Here is a 25,561-nt window from a genome sequence, read left to right as displayed (position 1 = left end):
TATTTAACACTTGTTGAATTAAGCACACTCAGAATACAATTCAGTAAATCTGAATATATCTGAATTTTACACGTGTTCACATACTGAAATTTATCGTCATAAATGTAGATAAATAATATTCTCATATAAAGGATAGAAGGCGCTATTTTAAATTGTTTTAGTTTTATATTTCTTTATATATATTTGTTGATAAAAAGGAACCAAAATATTTCAAAGCTAAAATTAATCTTACACTAGAATTACAAGGAATTGCCATTGCTGATGAAGATGTGTAAACTTTTTGGAGCAGGAAATGTTTAAATATATTCACGTAGTCAGACAATATATTCTGAGCGGCATAAAAAGGTTTAGTAATCCTATTCAGTTTCGTAACGAAGACTAAAGGCATCATTCAATGGCAAATTACTACAAGCAGACAATAGAAAATGACAGTATGTGAAGACCGAATGGACTTATAAGGAGTCAACAAAATTGTCTTCTGCATAATATACATTACAGTGTTGAAAAATCTTTATTTAAATAGATGTTCGAGTTATAAATAAAAAGTTAATGGCCGCTTTAATAAAAAAAATGAAGTAGATTAAAATGTAAGTGTAACATTATATCTAAGTGTTAGGGCTAAATCTTGAGTTGGAAAACATTATAAAGAAGTCAGTTTTTTAATTGTTTTAGAATAGTTGTGCTAACACTGTTTCGTTTTGTTTTGTGATGCAAAGGCAATAATTGTCTGAAGTGACTTTGGTTTTGTTTTATAAGCTTTGGATTTAGCACCGTAGCATGACGTTTAACCCTCTGGAGAAATAACTCAAATGGCTTAGAAGCTGAAATAATCAAAACTACTCAGAATAATGGAAACGAATTATTCACTATTCCCCATTCTGTTAAACAAGTGTGATGTTATAATTTTCCAGATTTTTACTTTTCTTATATTGTCAGTAGTGAATATAAGATAATGAGTATTCGTTATTTGCCAAGCTTTACTGAACGCTGTACAAATATACGTTATCTGGCAGCTTTTAGGTTGTTTTGTAAATGGTATTGTAGAGTGTGGTTACGTAGTACTTACTATACAGTGGTAAAATGTCATATTGTAGGTACGGTGGTTTCAGAAAAGTGTTGGCCTTGCTATAATACTTCAATGAACATTGTCACATTCTATATTTTAAAAAGTTAAACAGGACTTACTTAACACCGTATTGTAGCAAATTTCATTTAGAAACTGTAATCCTTGTTTATAACTTACACAATGAAGCTTTGATGGCCCAGTTAGATGGATATTTATTTTCAAATTAGCAAGGAAAAATATATATATATATTACGTTTGTATGACATGACAACTGTAGCAAAAACGTAATTTCTGATTAAAGAGGTTACGCTATAAACCTTGCTATTTCTGTTTGTTTGTTTGTATGTAATTAAGCACAAAGCTACACAAAGAGATATCTGTGTGCTCTGCCCATAACGGGTATCAAAACCCGTTTTATAGTGGTGTAAGTCCACAGACATAATGCTGTGCCACTGGGGAGCTAGCTATTTCTAATATATGAACTCAAATAATAAAAGAGCTTGTCTTATCGTGCTTGTAATTAATCGCAAAACTACATAATGGGCTATCTGTGCCCTACTCATCGAAACCCGGTTTCTAGCGTTGTAAGTCTGCAGACATACTACTATGCCATGGGGGGGGGGGGAATAAAAGAGCTTTTCCGAAAATGGAAACTATGAAATGTTATACGTATTATAGTAGGTTAATTAAAGAATTTTCAGTGGAACCTTTTAAAGAAGATCTCAACTTGTTCATGTGAGACAGTGCGCGGCCCATTGTGAATCTTTGGATTCATGGTTCGCACCCCGTTATCATCAAACCAAAACTGCATTCATACTTTGGACCCGAGAGTGCGTGATACATGTGACCGTTAAAACCTACTGTTCGACTAGAGTAGCCCACAAGTTGGCGGTGGGTGGTTTGATGAACTTATCTTCAGTTTACCATTTCAAAAATTAGAACCGGCTAGCGCACATAGCCCTCGAGTAACTGTGTAAAATCTTCCAAACAGCAACAACTATTTGTGAGAAGAGCTTTAATCAAAAAAAGCCTAGGAATGGGCGTAGATTAACTGTGACAGAATATTACTTAATTGTCTTCCAGCATAACATTCCCTAAGTCTTTCAGAACGATAAATATAATTCCAGATGGTAAAAAAAAATATATTTATATCGAGCAGACTTGAGAATCTATAATTTTCTACCTGACCACAAAAGGTCAAGCTCATGTAAAGTAGGAGACTCTATTATACTGACCACAGTGCCTATAATACTTAAATGAAAGCAAATGTAATATTTTGTAGCACATGCCATTTTAATTGTTTCAAATCAGTACTATAAATTATAAACTGAACTAAAAGCTTAATACAGTTACACGTTGCAAGACGGTTTTATATTTCAAGATATATTTGGTCAACTGGCAGACAAGTTATTAACAAAAATCGTTTGTTTGTTTGTAGTTATGCACAAATCTACACAATGGGTTATCTGTGCTCTACCCACCACGGGTATCGAAACCAGGTTTCTTGCGTTGTAAGTCTGCAGACGTAGGGAAACTGTGAAGGGAAACTGGCACAACTATTCGACTTGAAAATTAAAAGTATATTTTATTGAAGCTCAAGCTATTTTACTACGAATCAGATTGCCAGAAACACCCGCTTCAGGAGGCTAGTTTTGTTATTCAAGAAAAGGAGAGTTTCCTGTGTGTTTATATCTTCATATGTCCAGTATGTAATTGAAAAGTAATTAATGTTATCTAATATACTAACTTTTTACAGAAACAGACGCATATGCACTAGCCCTGACCACCAGTGACAACCTAAGAGCAGGATAACGCGATTCACACATGCATAAACTCCTTTCACGATCAGCCTGCACAGAAATTTGAAAGATTACGTGAGTATATCCGAATAATGATATATTTATTCATTACCAGAACCGTAATTTCAGAGAATCTTTTTCTCTTATCATCTAGCTTAACTGATGATTTCTGGTACTGAAAGAAGAACTTTTTCAGCAGTAATTTGTGGGAGAAAAAAGTAGATGGTACCTTAAGAGGTCACTTGGAAGCCCTTCAGAGAACTTTTCTAGGATACCTTCTTGATCTGCTAATGTCATACTGTGATATTCTTTTTCGTGTAAGCTTTGTAGATCATTTACAACGAAAACAAATTATTATGTAGCATGTTATTTTGAGTCTTGACATTGGCATTTTGAGTCAGCTGGTTGTTCACTCTGTCAAATTGTTAACTAACTCTGCTACAACAGTGCCATAGTCACTGAGCTACTACACAATCAAATATTCTGCAGCATTGGGTGTTGGACCATTCAAGCTCAACAATAAGAATAAAACCACCCGTGTCTGCGTCTAGCTATACTAATCCACTACTTGCCTGAAACTCTTATAAAACATATGAGAACCTTCGATTGTTGGTGTGCTAATCTGTTTCATATAGAACACATATTATAGGTGTATTTACAAAAGCGTGTGTACATATTCTTGTTCACAGATTTGCTGAGTTGCTAGTGGTATTAAAACCATTTAGGTCAGGGAAGGATTCCTATAGACAGGGCCACTTTCTGATGTCTTCTTCTCAAGTCAGTTTTTTTTTTTTTCATTTTCACCAAAAATCCTTCATGATCTTATACAACTTTTCCAAGCCTAACTTACACTTTGCAAAATAGATCTTCAGCCATAAACTCAAACTGTAACTTAATTTAGTTTGGTGTATTTCAAAGTAAATAGATAAATAAATTAACTAGCATTATTATAAGTTGTTTTTAGGAAATGTCGCCAAAATTTAAATAAGTTAAACTCAACTCCCTTGATCTTAAAATTAAAATAAAAAATATACTTTATTGAAAAATACAGACATGTCTGTAAGTTTTCTTGTATGTGGCCACCTTCTCTATTTCTCAATATCAGCTAACAAATCATGAATGTAGAGGACAACTCTGAATGGAATACTAGTTTTGTGTGAATTATGTTCAAGTTCCAAGAACGTCAGTATTTTTCAGAATGTTAGGTCACAACATCAGGAGACTAGTCTTGTTATTCAAGAAAGAGAAAGCAAAATTACTTTGTTTCTATCTATGCTTCTGTCTAGTGTGCCAGATATCATCAAACATAATTAATGACTTGTTCAGTGTACTGGTCTTTTACTCAGGTATAAAAGCATACTGTAGTCCTGACCATTTGCAAAAGCCCAAGGGCTTGACTATGATCGTTCATAGCTGTGTAACGACTAATTCAGCACAGGCGACTTGTATGAATCTTAAACGAGGGTTGTAGTAGAAACTGTAATATAAATGAAAATCGGTATGAAAACTAGGTGTGAAAACAAAGTTAATATGACACGTGACGTTTCTTCATTGTTAACCTGGCATCCTCAGGCGACAAAAACAGAACCTGCATGAAAACCTTTGAAACTGAAAAGACATATTAGTTTTTTATGCTACACAATTATGGACTACAGGTAGTCCCTTTGGTAGCAGTTAATAACAGTGATGAAGGAGGTCAGTGTGGAAGTTCGTACACATTTTGTTTGTTTACAGTTAAGCACAAAGCTACACAATGGGCTATCTGTGTTGTGCCCACCACGGGTATTGAAACCCGATTTTTTAGCATCATAAACCTTCAAAGTTAACGTTGATTCACTTGGGGTGGGGGTAAACATTTGATAAATTTAATGCAAATTCGTTCCTCAAATAGCTTAAATTCTAGAAAATATTTAAATATAGGCCCTCCAGTGGCACAGCGGTATGTCTGCGGACTTACAACGCTAGAATCCGGGTTTCGATACCCGTGGTGGGCAAAGCACAGATAGCCCATCGTGTAGCTTTGTGCTTAATTACAAACAACAACAACATTTAAATATAGTAAAATATTAGAGACTTTCTTAACTTTATGAAAGTTAGTTTACCATATTTAACGTTATTGTTATTTTTAATGAGTTACGAAACATATGGACCATTCACGTAATATTTTTTAGAGCTTAATACTTCTGCAACTTAGCTTTGTATGGTACTTTTCACTCACTGAGTAATAGGAACGTGTTGCTGAATATCAGGTGATATTTTAAGATTACTTGTCATTAGTGGATTCAACAGTGCAGTTGATACAACTGATCACACAGTAGACTATATTTGATGACAAAACCTTGTTGAAACGTTGTACATTTGCTGTTATGTTAAACTTATATAAAAATTATCTTCATTACCCATTCAAGCTGTCTCCAAGCATTATTAGACTAAACTTGCCTTACATTATATTGACATAAACGACATTTTAGAAGACCATGTACATAGACTTTCAAAAAAATCTAAACATTTCTAATTGGCGAATCTGACTTTTCAGAAAATCCTCCAAGCCATTTTAAGTAATTGTTTCGATGATTTATATTCATTACTGATAAAGATAGAACTTCAGCTTATTCTGTGTGATATCCCCGAATATTTGTAAGATGAAACACATGGCATTCACGAAGTGCATCGTGCTTACATAAAGAGTAACTTAATCCTAATATTCGTAATAAAGATCATGCTATAGTGCAGAAGGTTTTCTCCATGTCGATTTTTAATTAGTCCGTAATAGGTTACAGATCAGGGATGTGTAAAGATAGAATTGTTTCTACCTTTTGTATCCAAAAATCCCTTTTGTACAATATCATGATTAATTAACTGGACTGTACATGATACTATCCAAAAATCCCTGCCTATCAGATCTTTTGTACAATATCATGATTAATTAACTGGACAGTACATGATACTTGCTAAAAATCCATGCCTATAAATTTTTTTGTAAAATATCGTAATTAATTAGCTAGACTGCACATGATACTTGCCCAAAATCCCTGCCTATCAAATCTTTTGTACAATATCGTAATTAATTAGCTAGACTGCACATGATACTATACAAAAATTTCTGCCTATTAGATCTTCTGTACAATATCGTAATTAATTAGCTACACTGTACATGATACTTTCCAAAACTCCCTGCCTATCACATCTTTTGTACAATATCTTAATTCTTTGATAAATTGTTTAGGTAGAGCATTCATGATAAAAATTTGTAGAATGGACGGCAACTGCCTGTTGTAGAGACACAAGTGTAGAAGATGACGTTTCGAAAGTCCTCCTGAAGACGAAAGATCATTTGTACAATATCTTAATTAATTAGCTAAACTGTACATGATACTTTCCAAAAACCCATTCAGATATTATATTATATGCAATACTAAGTAATGAATTTTATGGTGTTCAGTGCTAAAAATGTACGAAGCAGAGTAACCTATACACATAATATTCGTGGTAAAAATCCCGTTAGGCTGCAAATATTTTTTTCGTTTTTTTACAGCTTCCTCTTAATTTGTTCATTATAGATTACACGTGATGTGTGTGAAACATATGTGATCTATTTTCTGTCCTCCATAAGTCATTACCCATGAGGTCTCTTATAAGTACCAGAATTAGCTACGGTGATCGGAAATCACACTATCCAAAAGTTTTTCGTGTTTTTTTTTTCATTATTTTAATCCTGTTCAGGGTTGGCTGGCCATCAGAGGGTTGCGCCCTCTTTACTACTGAGTGATGTGATTAAACCGAAGATCCTAAAGTCTGTAAAGTAAGTAAGTGTGTGTCGGTGCATTCCACCAAACGTCTGTCTAAAATGCTATTTTATATGCTGTTGAAAACTATTAATGTTATTGTGATACATGCTAAAGGCTTGAGAAGCAGAGATACTAATCGGATTAATGTTCACCGAAAAATCAAACTAGACAGCAGATGTTTTCTTTCACATTCCTCCTAATTGTTCTATCACAGGTTTCAAATCAGATGTGTGTGTGTGAAAACAGTATTTTAGATTAAGATCTATTTTTTGTATGTCAAGAATCAATGCTCACGCTAAGCTGCACCCTCTTTTTTATTATGGATTTCATATCAGATGTGTGTAAAAGTAACAGGCTTGCAATATATATATGTATGTGTGTGTGCCACATCAGCTTAAATTGATATAATGATAAACAAAAGTCTATCCAAAATGCTGTTTTATTTGCAATATTAAAAACTGAATACTTCAGTGTCAAACGCCAAAAGCTGGCAACACAGGGAAAATGATAGATGCTATGGTGTCAATCCTAGTGATGAGTTCTGGTGTTGAGCGAAAGGCATCCTGGGAATAAACTTGTGTCGTACAAACATAGAATCCTATATACAACTGATCTGAAATATTTAATGGACGAATTAAATGATTATGAGAGAGTAACAGCACTCACTAAACTTATGCATTCTAGCATTATTTCTAACACTATGATAAAAGTGTAATATGTTCTAATTGGAGAAAACATTTCCTCAGGTAATCACATTTAAGCTCCAAACTCGAAAAACTCGGTTGTAACAATCAATATTGTAAATTAGAGCATTAAAAAAACAGCGTAGAATTCTCAGCTTTAGCAAACAGGTGTTTGTTGCTTTAATTCATTATATGAAATCACTATAAGGAACGCAGTTCGTCGAGCTAAGAGGATCGGACAGAGTGAGTCCTATAGAAAACACGTATAAGATCAGTTCTATTCATCATATACAACCAATTCCAAAACCTTTGTTCGGAAAAGCTTCTCCACCAGGCGCCGCCATCTTGACTGTCGTTCGGCGATCGTCGGCGCCACATTTAATACCCATTCAAATGAAAAACAAAGCCTATAGTCGTGTATTTTTTATATGTGTAAAATAGTTTATTTTTTATTGCAATAGTTCTATTTCAACTATATCTTAAAAAAGTAAAGGCAGATTTAGTTGGGGAGTATTCGGCACACGCACAATATCCCAGAATGCCTTTCTTTAACTCTCGTCACCAAAGCCCCTGTATATATCATGTTTTGTCTCATTTGGTTGTTATCGAAATAAGACTAAAATACAGCTTTAAATATAAACAATGGAACTTATTACAAAGGTCCTTCCCTCTCTACCAATAGGTAAACAGAATGTTACATGAATCCTTTCTAAGAATTGGTACGATTAAATTTTAAAGAAGACTCAGAATTTTGTGACGAGATAAATGTTGTAAACAAATTACCAAAAATGTTGACTTCTCGAAACGATATAGAAAAAACTAAAATAGTTCTGTCGAATATCAAACTGTGCTGAATTTGCAGTAACTATTGTCATATAGGTGTTTTATCAACAAATATATATATATATATAGACAGCTTCTTGTGGAAAGATTATATATTTTCTACCTAAAAATTTTCGTCTTTATAAATGAGGCAATATCACGTGCACTAAACTACACAAATATCGAATCAGATAATTTTAAAATATGATACCAGCTCCATATAGTTTTTAATATAAATATAATGGTGTTCCTGAATTCTATTTATATTACGTTTTAATTCATTGGCTCTTAAAGCTTCAACATTTATTTATTTTTGCCTCGTGCAACATGTTCATGTTTTTGAAATTTATTTTGTGTTGTTTTAACTTATTTCTTCGTGTATATTTGCCATTTTCTTTTTTCGGTTTTCATGTTTATTGTATCTGGTAGTTACCCATCTTTCTGTTTCTCACGTATAAAACTTTCGCAGTCTACGCATTCTAATTTATACATTATACTATTACCATACTTTCATTATGACATACGTTTGGCAAAATATATTGTAAGTAGGTTCCTGGTTCAGTTGATATTTTAGTTTCTATGTTTAACTTGTATTTTTTTACTTAATCGATACCATAGGCCAATTAATTTTCCATTAATATCACCAGAAAAGGGTATTGATCTAACGACGCATTTTTTGTTTTCTATGTCACTTTTCTTTATATTCTCGTTTTTATATACTCTTTCGTTGTTCATTGTTACCTTGATTATTTTATCAATTATGTTTGGACAGTATAGATTTTTCATTTTAAAGCATGTATTTTTAATTTTGTTTTCTATTGTTTCATTGACGTAGCATCTCATTGCTATTACTATACAACCTTTTAATGTTTCTATTTTTTTTACTCTTTTTTTTATTGTATACGAGAAACCAGTTTAAATAAGGTTTATTGTTCATGGCCTCTTTGTGAATTTCATGTCTTTATGTTGCTTATTAATATCATACAAGAACACCACATTTGTTCTTCTTTCTTCAAACCACGTAGGATGTCATCAAGATATCTCCACCAGAAAACTGGTGGAAACACCCTGTGGTAATAGCTTTTGTTTCTATGCTGATGAGAAATAGTGTCGCCAATATTGAACAAAAAGGCCTTTTATTTTTAAACTTTTTTTGCTGAGTCGACATATTTTGTAACATCGTCCTTTATTTTGTTTAGCGCATTTTCAATAACGTCTTTCACCGGTATCTGAGTGTACATCGACTTACATCAAAGCTACATAAAATATTATTTGAATTTATATATTTTTGGTTTATTTGCTACCTTTTTAAAAGTAGTATATTATCGTTGCTTCATTGTTTATGTATCGTTTTAATATCCAAACTAACCATTTACATGATTCATAATCACAGCTATCATAAGTTGATAATATTTGTCATTAAGAAGTTTTAATAATTTATATATATATTGAAAATTAGCTTAGGTGCTGCTTAAAGGGAAATATACTAATATTTTCAACTAATATAACATCAGAAGTCAAGCGGCAAGAACTTTTTCATAGAATTAGTAAGAAACCATATCTACAAATGCTGTAAATCATATTTCATGTAAGTGAAAATGTTCGTTTTCTAAGCTTCAACAAAATCAGTTTATAAGATGATGTAGTTCAAACATTCGCTTGTATAAAAATAACTTTATTTTGAATTCACCTAAACACCAATTAAAAAAAAGAATCATATTCGGATCTTAAGTTTGATTTTTATCAAGCAAAAGTTAGATGGGGTCCAAATATTAAGTAATTTTAAAATTTTGCCCGTTACAACATTCATTGTATAGAATTGGGCAAAAGTTATTGAAAGACTACTATGATATTTTAAAGGTACTTTCTCTAGTAACAGACAATTGTTCTTATAATGTACTTGGAATTACTTATTATACAGACCTTGTAAAGTTTCATTTGTCAGAGAATGCTAACTGAAGAGCAAGAGGCAAGAAGGGATGAATATTTTCTTCATCAGTGGCAGTGGTAGGATGTTTTAGTATTTAATTTGAAATATATGTACTTGGTCTCATAATACACTCGACTTCTGTTCTCACGAAGAATCTTGTTCTCCATATACTACTGAAACTCTGAGATTGTTTGTTTGTTTGCTTGTCTGTAATTAAATACAGCAAAAACGGCGCACAGTAGCACCATATTTGTAATAGAATGACAATAGAAACAGAATAAAACAAGTTTTGTTAACATCGGGCCACGGTTACCGAGTTAGCGCCGTTTTTCGGGTCACTTTTATGAACATTTCTAGCATGAGAAATTTTATATCACAATACCGTTCGCGCTCTTTACGGAACTTCTTCGTTCAAATCCATTTCCCTGTCAATGTTCCCATCTTCATTAAAAGGCATAAGATGACAAAAACAAGATCTTGAAGAATTTCTCAATGATGTGCCTTGGTTATGGTAGGTAATTCGAAGAAAAAATAAAGTGTTACTGTTTCTTATTTGTAGAAGGTTTAAGAGGAAAGACCACAACATAATGAACTAATTCATCACAATACTTGAAAACTCTGACTTCATTTTTTTGAAAAATGAAATGGTCTTTTCTTTTACTCCCGATCAACAATCAAATATCTTTTCTTGAATTATGAATAACACGAATGGATTGAAATATTTAATTAAATTATCTCAAAATAAACCTTTAAATTTCAATATTGCACCGAAAAGCTTGAATTCTTTATAACCTATGGATGGTGGTCCAGTTTCTTATAAAACTCTTCCAATAAACTTAAAATGTAAGTGTGATGTTTCATCTCTTTGAACGACACGTTCTGCATGCAATCGGCTAAAGTAGTCAAGTACCTAATTTTGAACTGCATACTCACTGCCTGAAGCGGTTACTTTGAAAACTTTTTAAACGATTAGTGAAAGTGATTGTTACTCTTATAACACGTCCACACTTGAAAGTAAAAAGCGTGGTTGGTAGGAACACCTCTTGAACTTTAGACGCTCAGTTCGATACGTTAACCAGTAGGCTAAGCCAAGCTCTGGTCATAAAATATTGATTTAGAAGAAGGATTCTTGTGTTATTAGTTAAATTAGCATTATTTACAGTAGTTGTATTGATAAGCCTAACCAATTTGAATCTAGGAAAGTCTGATCATTTGAAAAATTTTAAATCTGTGACACTATCTGTCAGTATAAATTACAGTTTTCTTAATAGCACTTCTTTTCGGGTTTTAAAATTCCATTATATTTCACCTGAGAGAAATATAGGCCATTTTCACAATTATTTTCGATACTTTTTCCATCACAAGATTAATTCTCATTGTTTCGAAAGACTCTTGTACTCGGAAGTTATTGTTGTTTGTTTTCCATATTATACATTATATGATCCTATATTCTTCATGACAACAAACATAAAATAGAACGATATAAAACCTTTAATGCACCTTTCAAACATTAGCCTGGGGCTTAATCAATGAGTTTCGTCTCAATCTATTACTACAAAAAACATTAACGGTATTCAATATAAATCAAAACAAATTATGAATAACCTAGCATTAAATAAGGGAATTAAGCGCTTTAGAAACTTGTGACAGGCATATATACATGTATAGATGAATAAAACAAAAAAAAATGGATTAAAGGGGGGAATATATTGAAAGAAACCGAGTTCGAAATATTTGAATAAAAAGATTAAATTATTTTTATATGAATCATTAATCAAAGTACGTAAGAACTACTCTTCCTTCGGAATCTCTCCTTGAATATCAACAAAAACCCAGTCCTGACTGACTTAACCCTCAAATTACTTACTTGTTTATGTTCCGTTTTCTACCAGTGGGGCCCACAAATTTAGTAATTTTATAACGTTTGCCTGTTACAACATTTATTGTAAATAACTGATCAAACGAACTAGATGAAATTAGACAAAAATACGTTAGAAGTCTCGTCAGTAATTACCGAGATCCATTGGAATATTAACGGTACTTTTGTTAGCGTTTTTGTTTATAACCGATTTGATATAAGGAACCCTGCAAACCAATAAAGTTATGGATCCACATGCAATTTGTTGTATAAACAGTTTCAAAACTTGTGTTTAAAAACTGATGGAATCTGCATGGACAATACTGGCAAGTTTGAAGTTAATGTCAACTTTAGACTATTTTGGGGTAAAAATACAATAACACAGCTTTTACAGTGGGGTAATTCTGATTTTAATGATTACAATGTTTTAATACATAATATCGGGTCAGCATCAAGTAACAGTTACATTCAATAATGGATTTTGAATTTCAGAGAAAGTTACAGACTCATGATGGTAAGGACAAATTTGTAGGCAGCGTTAAATCAGCTTTTTAGTAAAATGTGGCGGATAAAATATTTATATAGATAAAGGGGGATTTCTAGATATTTATTTAGTTTCGGGTTTGATGACTTTATCAATAGTGCTCCTATTGATGCCTGGCTCTCTTCGGGTGATTTCCATATTGTTTTCAGTAATAGTTTCATGGCATTTTTTTAGATGTTCAAAAACGTGTGATGGGTCATTTAAGATGCTCCTTAAGCCTGATGTTCATTCTCTCTCGGTTTCATTTTTTTAAAAGTGAGTACAAGAGTTGCATTTGATTTTTTAGATGATTCTCTTGTTTCTGTTCTTAATGGAGTGATTGTTAGTAATAAGATTCTTGCTTTTAATTCCTGTCTTTTGTATGATTAAGATACTTATGTCGATGTTGTCTATTGTCATGAGTAGTCTCCATAACCCGGTAGTTCTTTGTAGTTCATCGTCTAAGTTGTTTGCAAGCATATAAAGCTATCTTTATAATAAACTTTCAAAGTTCTTAATTTATTTTGTATTGGGGGTGCGGATTTCCAATTAAGATATTATTCTGACTTTATTGCCTTTCTTACAATTTTAATCTCTATTCCTAATTATTTTCTTAGGATGTGGACGCTTAAAATGCTTATGTAAAATTTTTGTCATTTTCGATTGTAAAATGACTGTTGTTGATGTATGTCATTGATGTGGTTTGCAAAACTTTATTTTCTTTCTTAGAGCTGAAGCGTAGAAAACATCGACGACGACATGCCCTAATCAGTGTAAAAGTTCGGAGATGGCTGTGATTTAGGCCTATTTTTCAAGTTGAATTAAAAAGATGTTTGTATGTGCACTTGACAGTATGCTGCCCATGGAGTTTAGAAAGCTTAACGAGAATGTGGAAAGTTTGAATTTTGGGTCGTAAATAATTAGTTCAATAGCAGATTTGTAAGTATTCTCTCTGGGAATTTGGCTGTCTGTATTCTGTACTTCAAAACTCATCGTTTTGTGTTTTGGATCCAGATTTAAGAATTGATAAAATGCGGAATGTTTCTGAAACAGTTTTGAAAAGCAGTTGACAGGCACTTTATGAATTTTCGGCAGACCGTAGAGTTGAAGAGTTCTACCACTGGTGCATTGTAATCAGTTTCTGAAATATGGAGTTATACAGTCTTCTTTTTCAAGTGCTTTTAAAAGGTTCTTAATTTGTTTTTCGTATAGACTGTTAGATGATTCTTCCATTTTTAGATATTTATTTGAGTCATTTAATCCTTCATTCATCAATTGAAAGGAAAGTCTGCCTTGGGGAAGTCTGTTTTACCCCCCCCCCTTTTTTTTGCAGCTGCGTCCACGTTCTTTATTACGTAAATTTAAAGACAGGTAAACTAAATATATTAGCTTACAAAAATCTATATCCTATATGTGGTCGTCAGTTTCAGTTGTATTCGGTTTTCAATGTAAAAATGTTTAGAAGTTTAAAATTTCTCCATTAATCGGATAATTTCTTCTATTCGATAATAAAGAGTTTATTAAATTGTAATTTTTTTTTACTTCTAATGAGCTGTTTGAATGATTGTGAAAAATATGATGATCAAATCGACAAGAAAATCCAAACAATTATAGTAATAAGTTTGTACTGGTTGAGCGTGGTATTCAATAACTGCCATTATTACAGTAAGTAATTTAGACAAATGAAAATTCGAGTTTTATCTGTTTAACTGTATTAGGAATTATACGAAAATAACTGTGTTTTAGTCAAAAAGACGTTTCTGAAAGATTTATTTCTTTAAGGGTCAAACGATATACTTGAGTTGGATTGTTATATAAACCGCAAATACTAGAACCTGATGGTGACCTTTTGTAAATATTAATTGACTAGTTTCTAAATTTACATAACACTGAATTGTGTTTGGGTATTAAGTGAATCATAAAAAGAAGAATATGTATTTTGACCGTTGAAAGTTGACCGTTGTAGTGGCTCTGTTTGTTTCCCAGCTAAAAACATTATTACGATTAGGGCTTCCGATTTTAGGTTTCAACCGAAAAACACCGATATTAATCACCACGATACAAGAAAAAAAAATCGATATATTTTTAATAAACACCGGAATGGCTATTCGGTTTACTTTACATTAACGTCTCCACTTTCGTGAGTTACTGTGATCGTGAGATTTATTATAAAACTCTTTCCATACGGGCTCGTCCGTTTGTGGTAAGTTTGTTTTTATACCTTCCTATAAAATATTAGCTGCTCTTACGAAGCTTTAACATAACTAGAACTATGCTTTGTACCTGTTATTATTCCCATAAGAGGAATTAGTGTGTAGAGAATACACAGTATACTAGCATACGCATTACAGTATTAAAATCTAAAACTCCGATTTCAAAATATCTAAATAAAACTATAAAACTGTTAAAAATAAACACCGAAAAATAGAAACTATAATTACAATATAGATAAATATCTTACAACATTGCAAGAATTTAGTTATAAATTTTCGAATCACAAAACGAGGTGACCAGTTGTGGTCTTATTGTTAACCTACGAAGCTGCATATTGAAAGGTCCAATGTTCGTGCTGTGATGCTGCTGAAAACGATTCGCATTTTTATGTCTTGGTGCGTAAAAAGAGTAATTATGACAAATGTTTGCTGTAATAAGAATCATCCAAAAATATTTTTTCAGTAACATTTAACATCGTGTTGCTATATCGTTTTAAGAATGTTAAACCTGAATAACAAAAAGTTTATATAGAAAAATCCTCAAAACAAGAGATCAGTAATAGGTGAAAAAAAATGAAACAAACACACTGAGTTAGTAGTAATGATTATGGTTGTCTTTCCTGTCCCTCAGATACAGATGATCAAGTGAATAAATCTAATTGTGGGCATCTTATTTTCTCTTCATTTCTTTCTCTCATTTCCCCTTGATTCCGCTATTTTGTTAATCATATTTGTTAATTTGTTTATCATATTCCTAAAGCAAATGAAGATATCAACGTGTATTTCATATAAATTAGAGATCATAACTGTGACTTGTTGCTCTCTTGGCTCTTGTCTTTTATTTATCCTCTGTCTCTTTTCGCATCTATTTTCTTCTTTACTAACTTAAACACAAAGAAATCACGCTACCAAATAATACAACGCTCCTATGCCACTACACATGTCAGTCAGATTAGTCCGGTTTCAGGACTTTATTGAATCTGAACTTTATGGGCAGGAAGTTCCTTGTTATATAAGATATTTATATACGACCAATTTCGCATGTTTGTTATCAGTTTAGGAATCAAGATGTAAAATGTATGTAGATACTGAAGATGCACACTAACCTCTTTGAAAATAATAAAATACAGTTTTTGTTTTGTTACTAAAAACATAATCACCACCATCATTAAATAGCTTTGAGACTTCAGAAAAATATGTCTTCAAGCGACAGAATTTCAAGCTGTTTTTTTAACGAATCGTTGCGCTTAATCATACTACGATAATAATTATTTTTACGCTGCTAGGATGATACTAAGTAAAACCTGAGATGAAGCTTAATCGTCAACTGAAGAGTCTGCCACAGCTTATTATCTATATTGTGTTTGGCAGAGAATGAAACATGGGATCGTTTATTAGTGTCCGTTTCACCGATCCAATTTAGTACACGAAGTTGTAGAAAGCATTATTTTAACGAAGTACTTGGCTTTAAGTATGATGGAGACATTTACTTCAGAGAGGAATACTGTGTAAAATAAGCAAAGAAGACGACATATAGTATATAGATTGATTGAGACAGAAGATACAGATTTCTTTTCTTTGGTCTGACAATGTGTTATTACAAATCAAAAACATCTTCTATCACGATAAAACAAATACAACAAATTCAGTGTTTATTTGGTTTTACTCTTTCGACAGTAGATCTTCCTAGTTGTAAAATATCTAAACCAAAACCGTTTTTTTACGTTGTTATTTAAACTTCATATCACTGAAAGAGCCATGTCTTTTCAATATATCTTTTTTGTAATCAAAATGTATTTGTTCGTTTATGTTTAAGCGCAAATTATACTAAGTTATTTGTTCTTTGCCAATCACGGGTATCAGAACCCGCTTTTAAGCGTATAAGCCTTCAAGCTTACCGCTGAGCCAATAGGTGGGCATCAAAATATATCCTATTCCAGCATTTACGTCTTATTCAATATAAGCTTTTAGTACAAATTTATATAATGCAAATAACACTTGAAATAGCTAAATGACATTTCCAGTTCAACGTTATCTTATTTTTGAAATTTCTTTAATAGTTCCCGTCACACCAAACATGCTCGCCCTTTCAACCGTGGGAGAGTTATGATGTGACGGTCAATCCCACTATTCGTTGGTATAAGAGTAGCTCCAGAGTTGGTGGTGGGTAGTGATGACTAGCTGCCTTCCCTCTAGTCTTACACCGCTAAATTAGGGACGGCTAGTGCAGATAGACCTGGTGTAGCTTTGCGCAAAATTCAAAACAAACAAACAAATCTTTAGTAGTTATACGTTTTGTGATTATTATTACTAGGTTTTCATATAAAGATTTTTTTTTTGCTTTTCACGCACTATTGAATTTATTAGAATATTAAATTTAAAATATATATGTCTTTGTGGATAGGTTATGGGAACATAACACTAAAGTATCAAGTACAGTGTTGTAATGGTTTCTCTAGTTGGCTGGGTTCTTTTAGAGTATTTAGCTAAAAGAAAAATGGAAAACTCCAGTCCATTTGACGATAACAAAAACCTTTTATTTCTCCATCTTGAAGTTCCACCTAGCCAATATTCGGTGAGATAAGTCTAAATCCTAAAATAAACTATGTCTACAAGAAATTCCATTTACTTGTTGATTTCTATGATTATTTCCTCATCGAAATGCAAACCCAATATTCACAACACTGAACACAACGACTAAGTGACTAACAATAACAGATAAAATGACTAAATCGTGCACTGATTACTCATTAACTGACTACCAAATTAAGCAAAAATACTCGCACTAACGGACTTATTAGTGTAACCTAACTTACTTTTTATATATGGCTCAAACTGTTCACTAAACTTTGGAGAATATTTCAGACATTAAAGACACGTTCAATTGAACTTTCTTCGGTCTAAACAACAAAGCAAGCTTCCAGAAATGTCTAGATTAAGAACGTGGGCTAGAAGAGTAGGCTTAATTTCTTCATCGATTCGGTGTTACATTTTAGTACTGATTTCATCGGGATGCTTTCCTGTTACGTTTAAATTAGAAACAAATAGGTCTAATATTTGTGATACAAATCACGTTAACTACAGATGTTTTTTGTCCTTTGCTGATTCAAAATCAGAGAGTGCACATGATTGATACTCGATTACAGAAATGCAATTAGTACACGATCGTGTAGAAAGCATTATGATAATGAAGTACTTGGCTTTAAGTAAAATAGAGACATTAACTTCAGAGAGATGTTGTATGAAATAAGTGGAGAAGAAGTTGACATTTATAGACTGATTGTGACGGATGAAAATTTATTTCAATATAGGTACAATAGAGATAGCCCAGTGTGTAGCTTTTCGCTTAACAGCAAATATAATGGACACAAAGAGTAGGCCGTCAAGAAGTTATACTCTATTACAAGTGAAAAATACCCCCCATTGGTACAGCGGTATGTCTGCGGACTTACTACGCTAGAATCCGGGTTTCGATACCCGTGGTGGGCAGAGCACAGATAGCCCATTGTGTAGCTTTGTGCATAATTATAAACAAATAAACAAGTGAAAAGTAATTACGTAATCCAAATTACACAATGCACAGTTCTGATGTAATTTTCTATGTCTAATTAATTGACATAATATTTTTCTATGACTATTTCTCTATTTTATCCTACATTTCGACTATTAATTTGTTACAATTTCTGAGTAAGTCCTGAGAAGTACTTATGTATATTGATAGTAGCCGAGATTTGACCCTGGGTCTTCTTGATGGAACTCTTGTGTGTTATCAACTGACTACTTGAACATTTTCAAGTAGAGTATCTAGATTTTATTTGTTTTTTTGCTAAGCTGACTGAGTTTATCAGTTAGGTGGATGTAGAGACTTCTTTTATCTTTCTTTTTTTCCTGTATGGTTCATATCCTGTTATTTTAGTGTTATTTTAATTTATCATACAATATTGTCTTCTTCTCTGGCAAGGTGGGTTTTGCAGGTTGATCGGTGTTACTTGTTTTCCCAAAGTATAGTAATCCACATTCATAAGGGACGCTGTAAATGATGTTTTCCCTTCCATTGTGTCCTTGAGTATTTTGGTGTGTGCTAGTTGCGATCGTATTATATAATGTTCTGATCTTATGCTGTTTACATATCATCTGTATGTATTCAGATAAGCCTCTGGCAAAGGAAATTGGAATTTATGTCGGAAATTTTCTTCTTGTTCATTCTTGATGTTTATCTTATTTATCAAGTGTTTAGTGTATCCATTGTTAATTAGGATTCTATTGGTGTGTTTTCTTCCATTTTACTTATAATCGTTTTCGGTATTTCAAATCTTGTTCATTCTATGATACCTGTCTTTATATTCTTGGAGTGTGTGGCGATTATGAATGCTTCATCAACGTATCTGAGCCAAATTCTAGAGAGCAGAACATTTCTTTAAGAGCGTTAACTTTGAAATGTTTCATGAAGAGGTTACGGAGTATTGGTGATAGGGGTAAGACCATGGCTAAGCCTTCTTATTGTCGAAAGAATTTATCTTCATGTTACATGTAGTTTGTGTTGACACAGAAGATTTTGAGTTCTATTATTGTCAGTTGTATGCGTTCCTTAAGAGTTCTATAATTTTAAAGCTGTTGGCGGAGTATTTGTAGTGTATCAGGGATTGGTACGCAAGTGAAAAAGTTGGATGCATTTAAGCTGATCGTCGTGTTTTTTGAGGTTATCGTGGATTTTGATTGTTAAATTTAGGTTAAATACAGATGAGTGAAGCAGTGCTGTTATGGTATTATCTTGATTTTATATATGATATCTAAGCAGTAATATAAACTATGATGTTTTCCATCTAGTGTTTAACTCATACAGATAAAGAGAAACTCTTGAATATTTGTGTAGTGAAGGCTTATTGATTTTGGTTAACAGGGGTTCTGCTATTTTCCGTCAGTTCAGCTCAGTTTCTCTCTCTATAATTTCAAAGCTGTTCTCAAATATCACAAGTTTAGTTTCTCCGAGGTGTTGATAAACATACTGGGGCTGTTTGAGGTGTTCATGTCACTCCCCGTGTTACCTACACAAGAATAATTACGTGAATTACTTCTTTGTTTTGTTTTTCGGTATAGAATAATTTTTAATAATATTTCGACTTTTAACCCTGTTTTCCGAATAATTAAAACCGATGCTGGTTGTCTTTAAGAGTCGTTTTCATACATTGTTGAGATTTTTACTGAAAGAAGTTGTGATTATTTATTGGTTTTTTACGTTGAATATCTTGTTTTTTCGTTTTATTAATTATTTTATTAACCAAATTTTATAATGAGTTTGAATAAACATTTTTAATTAAAGTTCCTAATTTTTTGTACATGGTGCCCGCGTTTCTAAGAGAGGTATAGTTATAATTGTGTTTCTTACGTATTAGCGTACATATCAAATCCTGTTGGTATTCCAATGACGTAAACATTTGAACAGTCGATGGACAGATTTTTTTTCAAGGGTGAAGTGAAGGTTGATGATACTGTTTAGGAATCATTCTTTTTTCATGTCTGAATTAAAGCGAAAGAAAACTCATATTCTACATAGTTCATCCAATGTACGAGATTTTATATTGCATTAGAAAATACTTTTTTTTTCATATTGAGTCAAGAACATTGGGTAACAAACTTGATATACTTCCACCCATATAAAGGCTAATGAAATGACAATAAAATTCTTTGTTAACCTGAAAATAGAACTTTTTGTTGAGGTCAGAATCAGCTATTACATTTCCTTTAGATGCATTAATCCTGTATTTTTGGTCTTGGACAGTTATATTTATTATTAGCTTCTATACTTCCCTAAGGATTTTATAAATTTTGCACATAAAACTTATCATTTTTGTTTTTCGTCTAACTTTTTAGGGACTGAAGAAAATGAGAAATACTCTTGGTAGTATTGTCAAATTATTATAATTATGGAAAGATGACCAAAGTTAAAGACAATTTCCCAAGTTGCTATGGAAAGCTGAATAGATTGACATTATGATTCACGTTTTAAATGTGTTTTATGCACGATTGGAAAGTCAATTTAGTTGTATGGGTTTTGTTTCTATAACTTTGTAACCAATATATTAGTTCTTGACAGATAATTGTTGTTTTTTTCGTAATATATTCAACATTCGGTATTCTGTTCACTTGTTTTTCATATAGAGATGGTTTTAGTTTTCATCTTTTTACAAGTATTTGTTCTTTTCTTTCAACTCAGACAATGAAAAATATTTTTCCCTAAGCCATATCAACAATCATCATTCCGACAATCAAATAACAACAGAAAATAAAAATAAACTTGGAAACTTTCTTCCGTGGAAGGCAGAGCGCAGATAGCCTATTATGCAGCTTTGTACTTAACAAAAAACAAACCAAACGAAGGATTCCAAGCATAACGATAACTTAACCTGAAATCTGAACACTCTTTACAACAAAAGTTAGGACCTTAGAGGGCTTTGTTCAAATTCAACTTAACATTTATTTCTCCAGCAAATTAAATGATGAACTGGAAAGTACGTATAAAATCTTCACTCAAAAAAACTATTATTCAGAAAGAATAATAAAAATAAATGACGAAGCAAAAATAAAAAAGTATCCAACGTCAAAACAATAAACAACCACAAAATAAGAACATTATTATCAGCATTGTTCCTTCCGTTGAGCACGTCACTGAAAGACCCATGAATTTATGGCAATGACTCTTAAAAACTTGGTATCAACAGTTTTTAGTTATATAAAAATGATAACAAAGACCAAGAATGTTATTAAAAAATATACTATTGAAAAAAAAACAAATAAAAAAATTATAAAATTATTGCAATTACTGTAATCATTCTTACGCAGAAAACTTATCAGAAAAGAAGGGAAAATAGCAGAAGCTCTGCTAATCAAAATCGTAAAATATTCATTAAACAAATATCCGAAAACTATATTTTTATTTATTGAACTTCAAAGAGTAATCAACTCTCGTTATAATTTTCATTATTGTTTAATTATTTTAAAAAATCAAACTGACGCTACCCATTAAAAGTGTTTGTAAATTTTTATCTTGAGAGAGCATTGTTGTAATTTGAGTCACATAAACATTTTAAATTGTAATCGAGTATAACCTGCTGATGGTCCACCATTGGGTCATCGGAAAGTTTACGGGCTTACAATGCTAAACTTCGGGGTTTGATTTCCAGTGGTGGACAGAGCACAGGTAGTTTATTGTGTAGCTTTGCGCTAAAAACAACAAACAAACCAAGGAACAATAATCTGCTGATGACCTCCCTCATATGCGTCAAACTTCGTTAATTGAATATCAGAATATATTTATACTTCAAATTTATTTATTGCTCTTCACTGATTTACTGAGTAGAATCCTCACTTTATTGTTGGTTATTCATTTAGTCTGTTGTAGTTATGTGTATATATATATATATATATATATATATATTGTTGGGTTTTAAGCATGCTCTCTTTTTAAGAGTATCCCTAGTACTTAGAAGCTTCAACACAGCTCTGCGGATCATCTAATTTTCTCTGAGGACTGTAAGCTTGACTATTAGTTTTGTTAGAGTTTTGTGGTAGACAAGCACAGTGCTTAGTTTTTGTTTTATCTGAGAGTGTGAGATTTCAGAGTCAGCACAGCTAATTACTTAAGGGAATGTGGTCGCAGAACAAACACATTCATAAAACAAAAGAAAGCGAAAAACCCAAAAGTTCGTAAATACGAATAAACTGACACTTGAATAAAAACTCCCAAAAAGCTTATTTCGAGTGAAATGTGCCGAATCACGCAAGTTTTTTATGTAATGTCAGGTGCAAGTTGGTTTTTGTTTTGTTTGAAGTTAAGCACAAAGCTGCACAATGGGCTATCTGTGCTCTGCCCACAACGAGTATCGAAACCCGGTTTCTAGAGTTGTAAATCCGCAGACAAACCGCTGTGCCACTGGGGGGTAGAAGCTGGAAGGGAGTAACCATCATTTCCTGACTTAAATTCTACAATGGGCTATCTGTGTTCTGCCAACTACGGGTATAGAAAACCTTTTTATAACGTTGTAAGTCCGCAGGCATTCCGCTGTGCTACTGGGGGGGGGGGCAGAGACTAAGTATAGATTGGCGTTAACGTTTAAATAATAACATAAAAACAATCATATCTTCAGGCTTTATTTTTGTGATAAGTAATCAGTGAATATTAATCATATGCATCTAAATGATTTATTGGTAAATTATCCACTTAGAGAAATTCAGCTTTGATCTATTTTATCAACTTAAAAGTCGTGGCTAGAAAAAAATATAGATCAACATGTTAACACAGAATTTTATATAAGGCTGATTTATATTCATCTTAGAATTGTGTATATACTTATATACAGTATTAGAAATAATTATGGAAACTGTGAGGGATGACGAATATAAAAGGAAAATACTATAGGAATGTCACCCCTTTATTATGTGAAAATTAACTGCACCAGAATACAGTCATGCGTTGATAGTTGACAATGTGATTGTTCAGAAAGGTCCAAATTAGTATAAAGATTTAAGGGTAGAGACAGGTGTGCTATTCTCAAAATGTGTAGTAAATTCAAATGTTGCTCTAAGGAATGAAATATCACATGACAAACTTGTAAAAATCTGTTTTGGCTGGCCAAAATCGACATTTTGTTAACAGTAATGATGTTAACTATCTTAACGGAGAAAATCGACATTTTGTTAACAGTAATGATGTTAACCATCTTAACGAGACGAATTTCAACCAGTGGTGCAACTGATCTACACAACATTATTGGCATCCTGATTGCTGACAAGTTTTCGGTTATTCGTTCCTTAGTGAGTCTGCGGTACGTTTATGAACTTACACCATTAAAATCTAGCGTTCGATTCCTCGCGGTTGACACAGCGCAGATAGCCTATTGCGTAACTTTGCGCTAAAACAAGCAAACAACTTTATAGCTTTTGTTTGGATCCTGCTTTTTTTACTGGTTACCTTAATACCATTTTTTTATTTGTGTTTTAGTCTTTGATTGGAAATTACTGTTTTATTAGAATTTCACTTCTTATTAGTTTTAAATGACACTTACGTTTTTTATTTTAGATTTATAAAAACATCTTTATTGAAAAGAATGACAGCTTTTGATGAAACACAATTATTGAAAATAAAATAAACCAAGTACGCCCATTTTGAAATTTATTCAGAAAAAACTCGGTGATTCATCTTGTAAGAATTTCTTCTGAAATATAATTATTCTACATAACTGTTATGTATTGTAAAATAGAATAAAGAACATTTTTAGTTAATAACATTTCCTTCGCTAGATGTCAATTTTTTTTTCTCTGGTGGAAGGATGCAAAATCATTTTGTTGTAAACACAAAGAATTTTATAAAGTAAAGGGCTACGATTCAATGAGTGAGAATGTGTAAATTACTTGAACATTAGGAATCTGAAAAAGTTGTGTAACTTGTAAATTATTGTTAATGTTTGATTAAAACCAGCTAACATAGAACTAAAAAATACCTTACTAATGAACGATAGCTAATTTAATGTACCATTATTACTTATAATTGTTACAATACACTAATTTATCAGTTGGATACACTTGCTGTTATCGACTTTTTCGGCAGTAGTCCCAGTAGGTCCGGCCAGATATACTTTGATGAAACAATTTGAGATTGACTATTCTCTATGTTAACTTTCGTCGCTACTGTAAAAATGAAATAATATTCTAAATGAAATAAAAACATTTCTGCCAAATATTATTTTCTGGAAGAAAACTCATATTTCATTAAAGTGTTTGTAAAATTGCTTTAAAAGTGTAAAAGCGTGCAATTAATAGAAAATCTAGTAAACTTATTTCGTAAGTGTAGATAATAGTGTGTATTTTTGTATATACAATGCAAATGTTTTCAATTTTGTAAAGTAGCGACATATAGTTATTATTAATTTTTTAAGGTTTGTACTGGATTTTCTACAACTGCCAAGGAAGATAAGAGCTACAGCGATGTTCTTCTGCGTTGCTATCGGAGTTCTGATATCATCATCGCTGGCAGTAACTCGTAAGTTGCACAAATGTTCTTACTTTATTCGTCCTCCGACATTTACAAGCACATTGGTATGGCGAATACGTTAACAAATACATGATGCAGCGCAATATTCCTTTCTTATAGGACGCAGTTTTAAGTCTAGGAGATCTTTAAGTAAAGAGTTTTCGGCTCGTACTTTGGACCTTACTACCATGTTTTGGACTCTGAAATTAGATACATAACGCAGTTTGTTATTCTATTTTATAGCAGAGTGTGTGAGGATGTTAATTATCGTTTGAATGTTATTATTTATTCAGTTACAATGGTGTAAAATCAAACAACTCTGGTAAATCTATTTTAAGCTTTAAGGTTTTAAGGCTCACGTTTTGTACTTAAAACGAATAATACTAAAATACATTCGTGAAATAACTTTTGTATAATGATGCATATATAACATTATTAAATATTATATTTATTTGTTTATACCTAAAATTAAAAGTTTTATTTAGATACATTTCTTTGCATGCTGCAATAGCAACATTTTTTTTTATTCAAAAACCTTAATGTTCTTGAAAGATCAACAGCTTTAGGGATTTGTCTCTTTGACTGTGATAATTGCATTTTATTAATTAGCTTTTTTGCAATGATCGCGTATTTCAGATATTTTAAATAAATCTCAAGCTGTGTTTTATATATAAGAAATATATTTTGATAAGAAGCGGCCAGGTGGTTCATGCGCTCGACTAGCAATCTGCGGGTTCGAATCCCCATCCCACTAAACACGCTCGCTCTTTCAACCATGTGGGCGTTATAATGTGACGGTCAATCCCACTATTCGTTGGTAAAAGAGTAGCTCCAGAGTTGGCGGTGGGTGGT

General features: G+C 32.3%; 1 protein-coding gene across 2 annotated transcripts in view; it reads left to right on the top strand.

Annotated features, from left to right (window-relative positions):
• The window catches only part of LOC111084911 (nephrin-like), a 166,949-nt gene that overhangs the window by 26,314 nt on the left and 115,074 nt on the right, over nucleotides 1–25,561 (top strand). For both annotated transcript variants that reach the window (XM_022381468.1, XM_022381473.1), the window contains exon 2: nucleotides 24,615–24,718. In XM_022381468.1, coding sequence (XP_022237176.1) covers nucleotides 24,664–24,718 — 55 coding nt within the window. In that variant the 5' untranslated portion in view covers nucleotides 24,615–24,663. The remainder of the gene's footprint in view (nucleotides 1–24,614; nucleotides 24,719–25,561) is intronic.

This window comes from Limulus polyphemus, unplaced genomic scaffold, assembly GCF_000517525.1.
Source record: "Limulus polyphemus unplaced genomic scaffold, Limulus_polyphemus-2.1.2 Scaffold7, whole genome shotgun sequence".
In the NCBI taxonomy this organism is placed as follows: Eukaryota; Metazoa; Arthropoda; class Merostomata; order Xiphosura; family Limulidae; genus Limulus; species Limulus polyphemus.
Note: the sequence above shows the minus strand (reverse complement) of the source record. Positions and strands in the feature narration are given on the sequence as shown.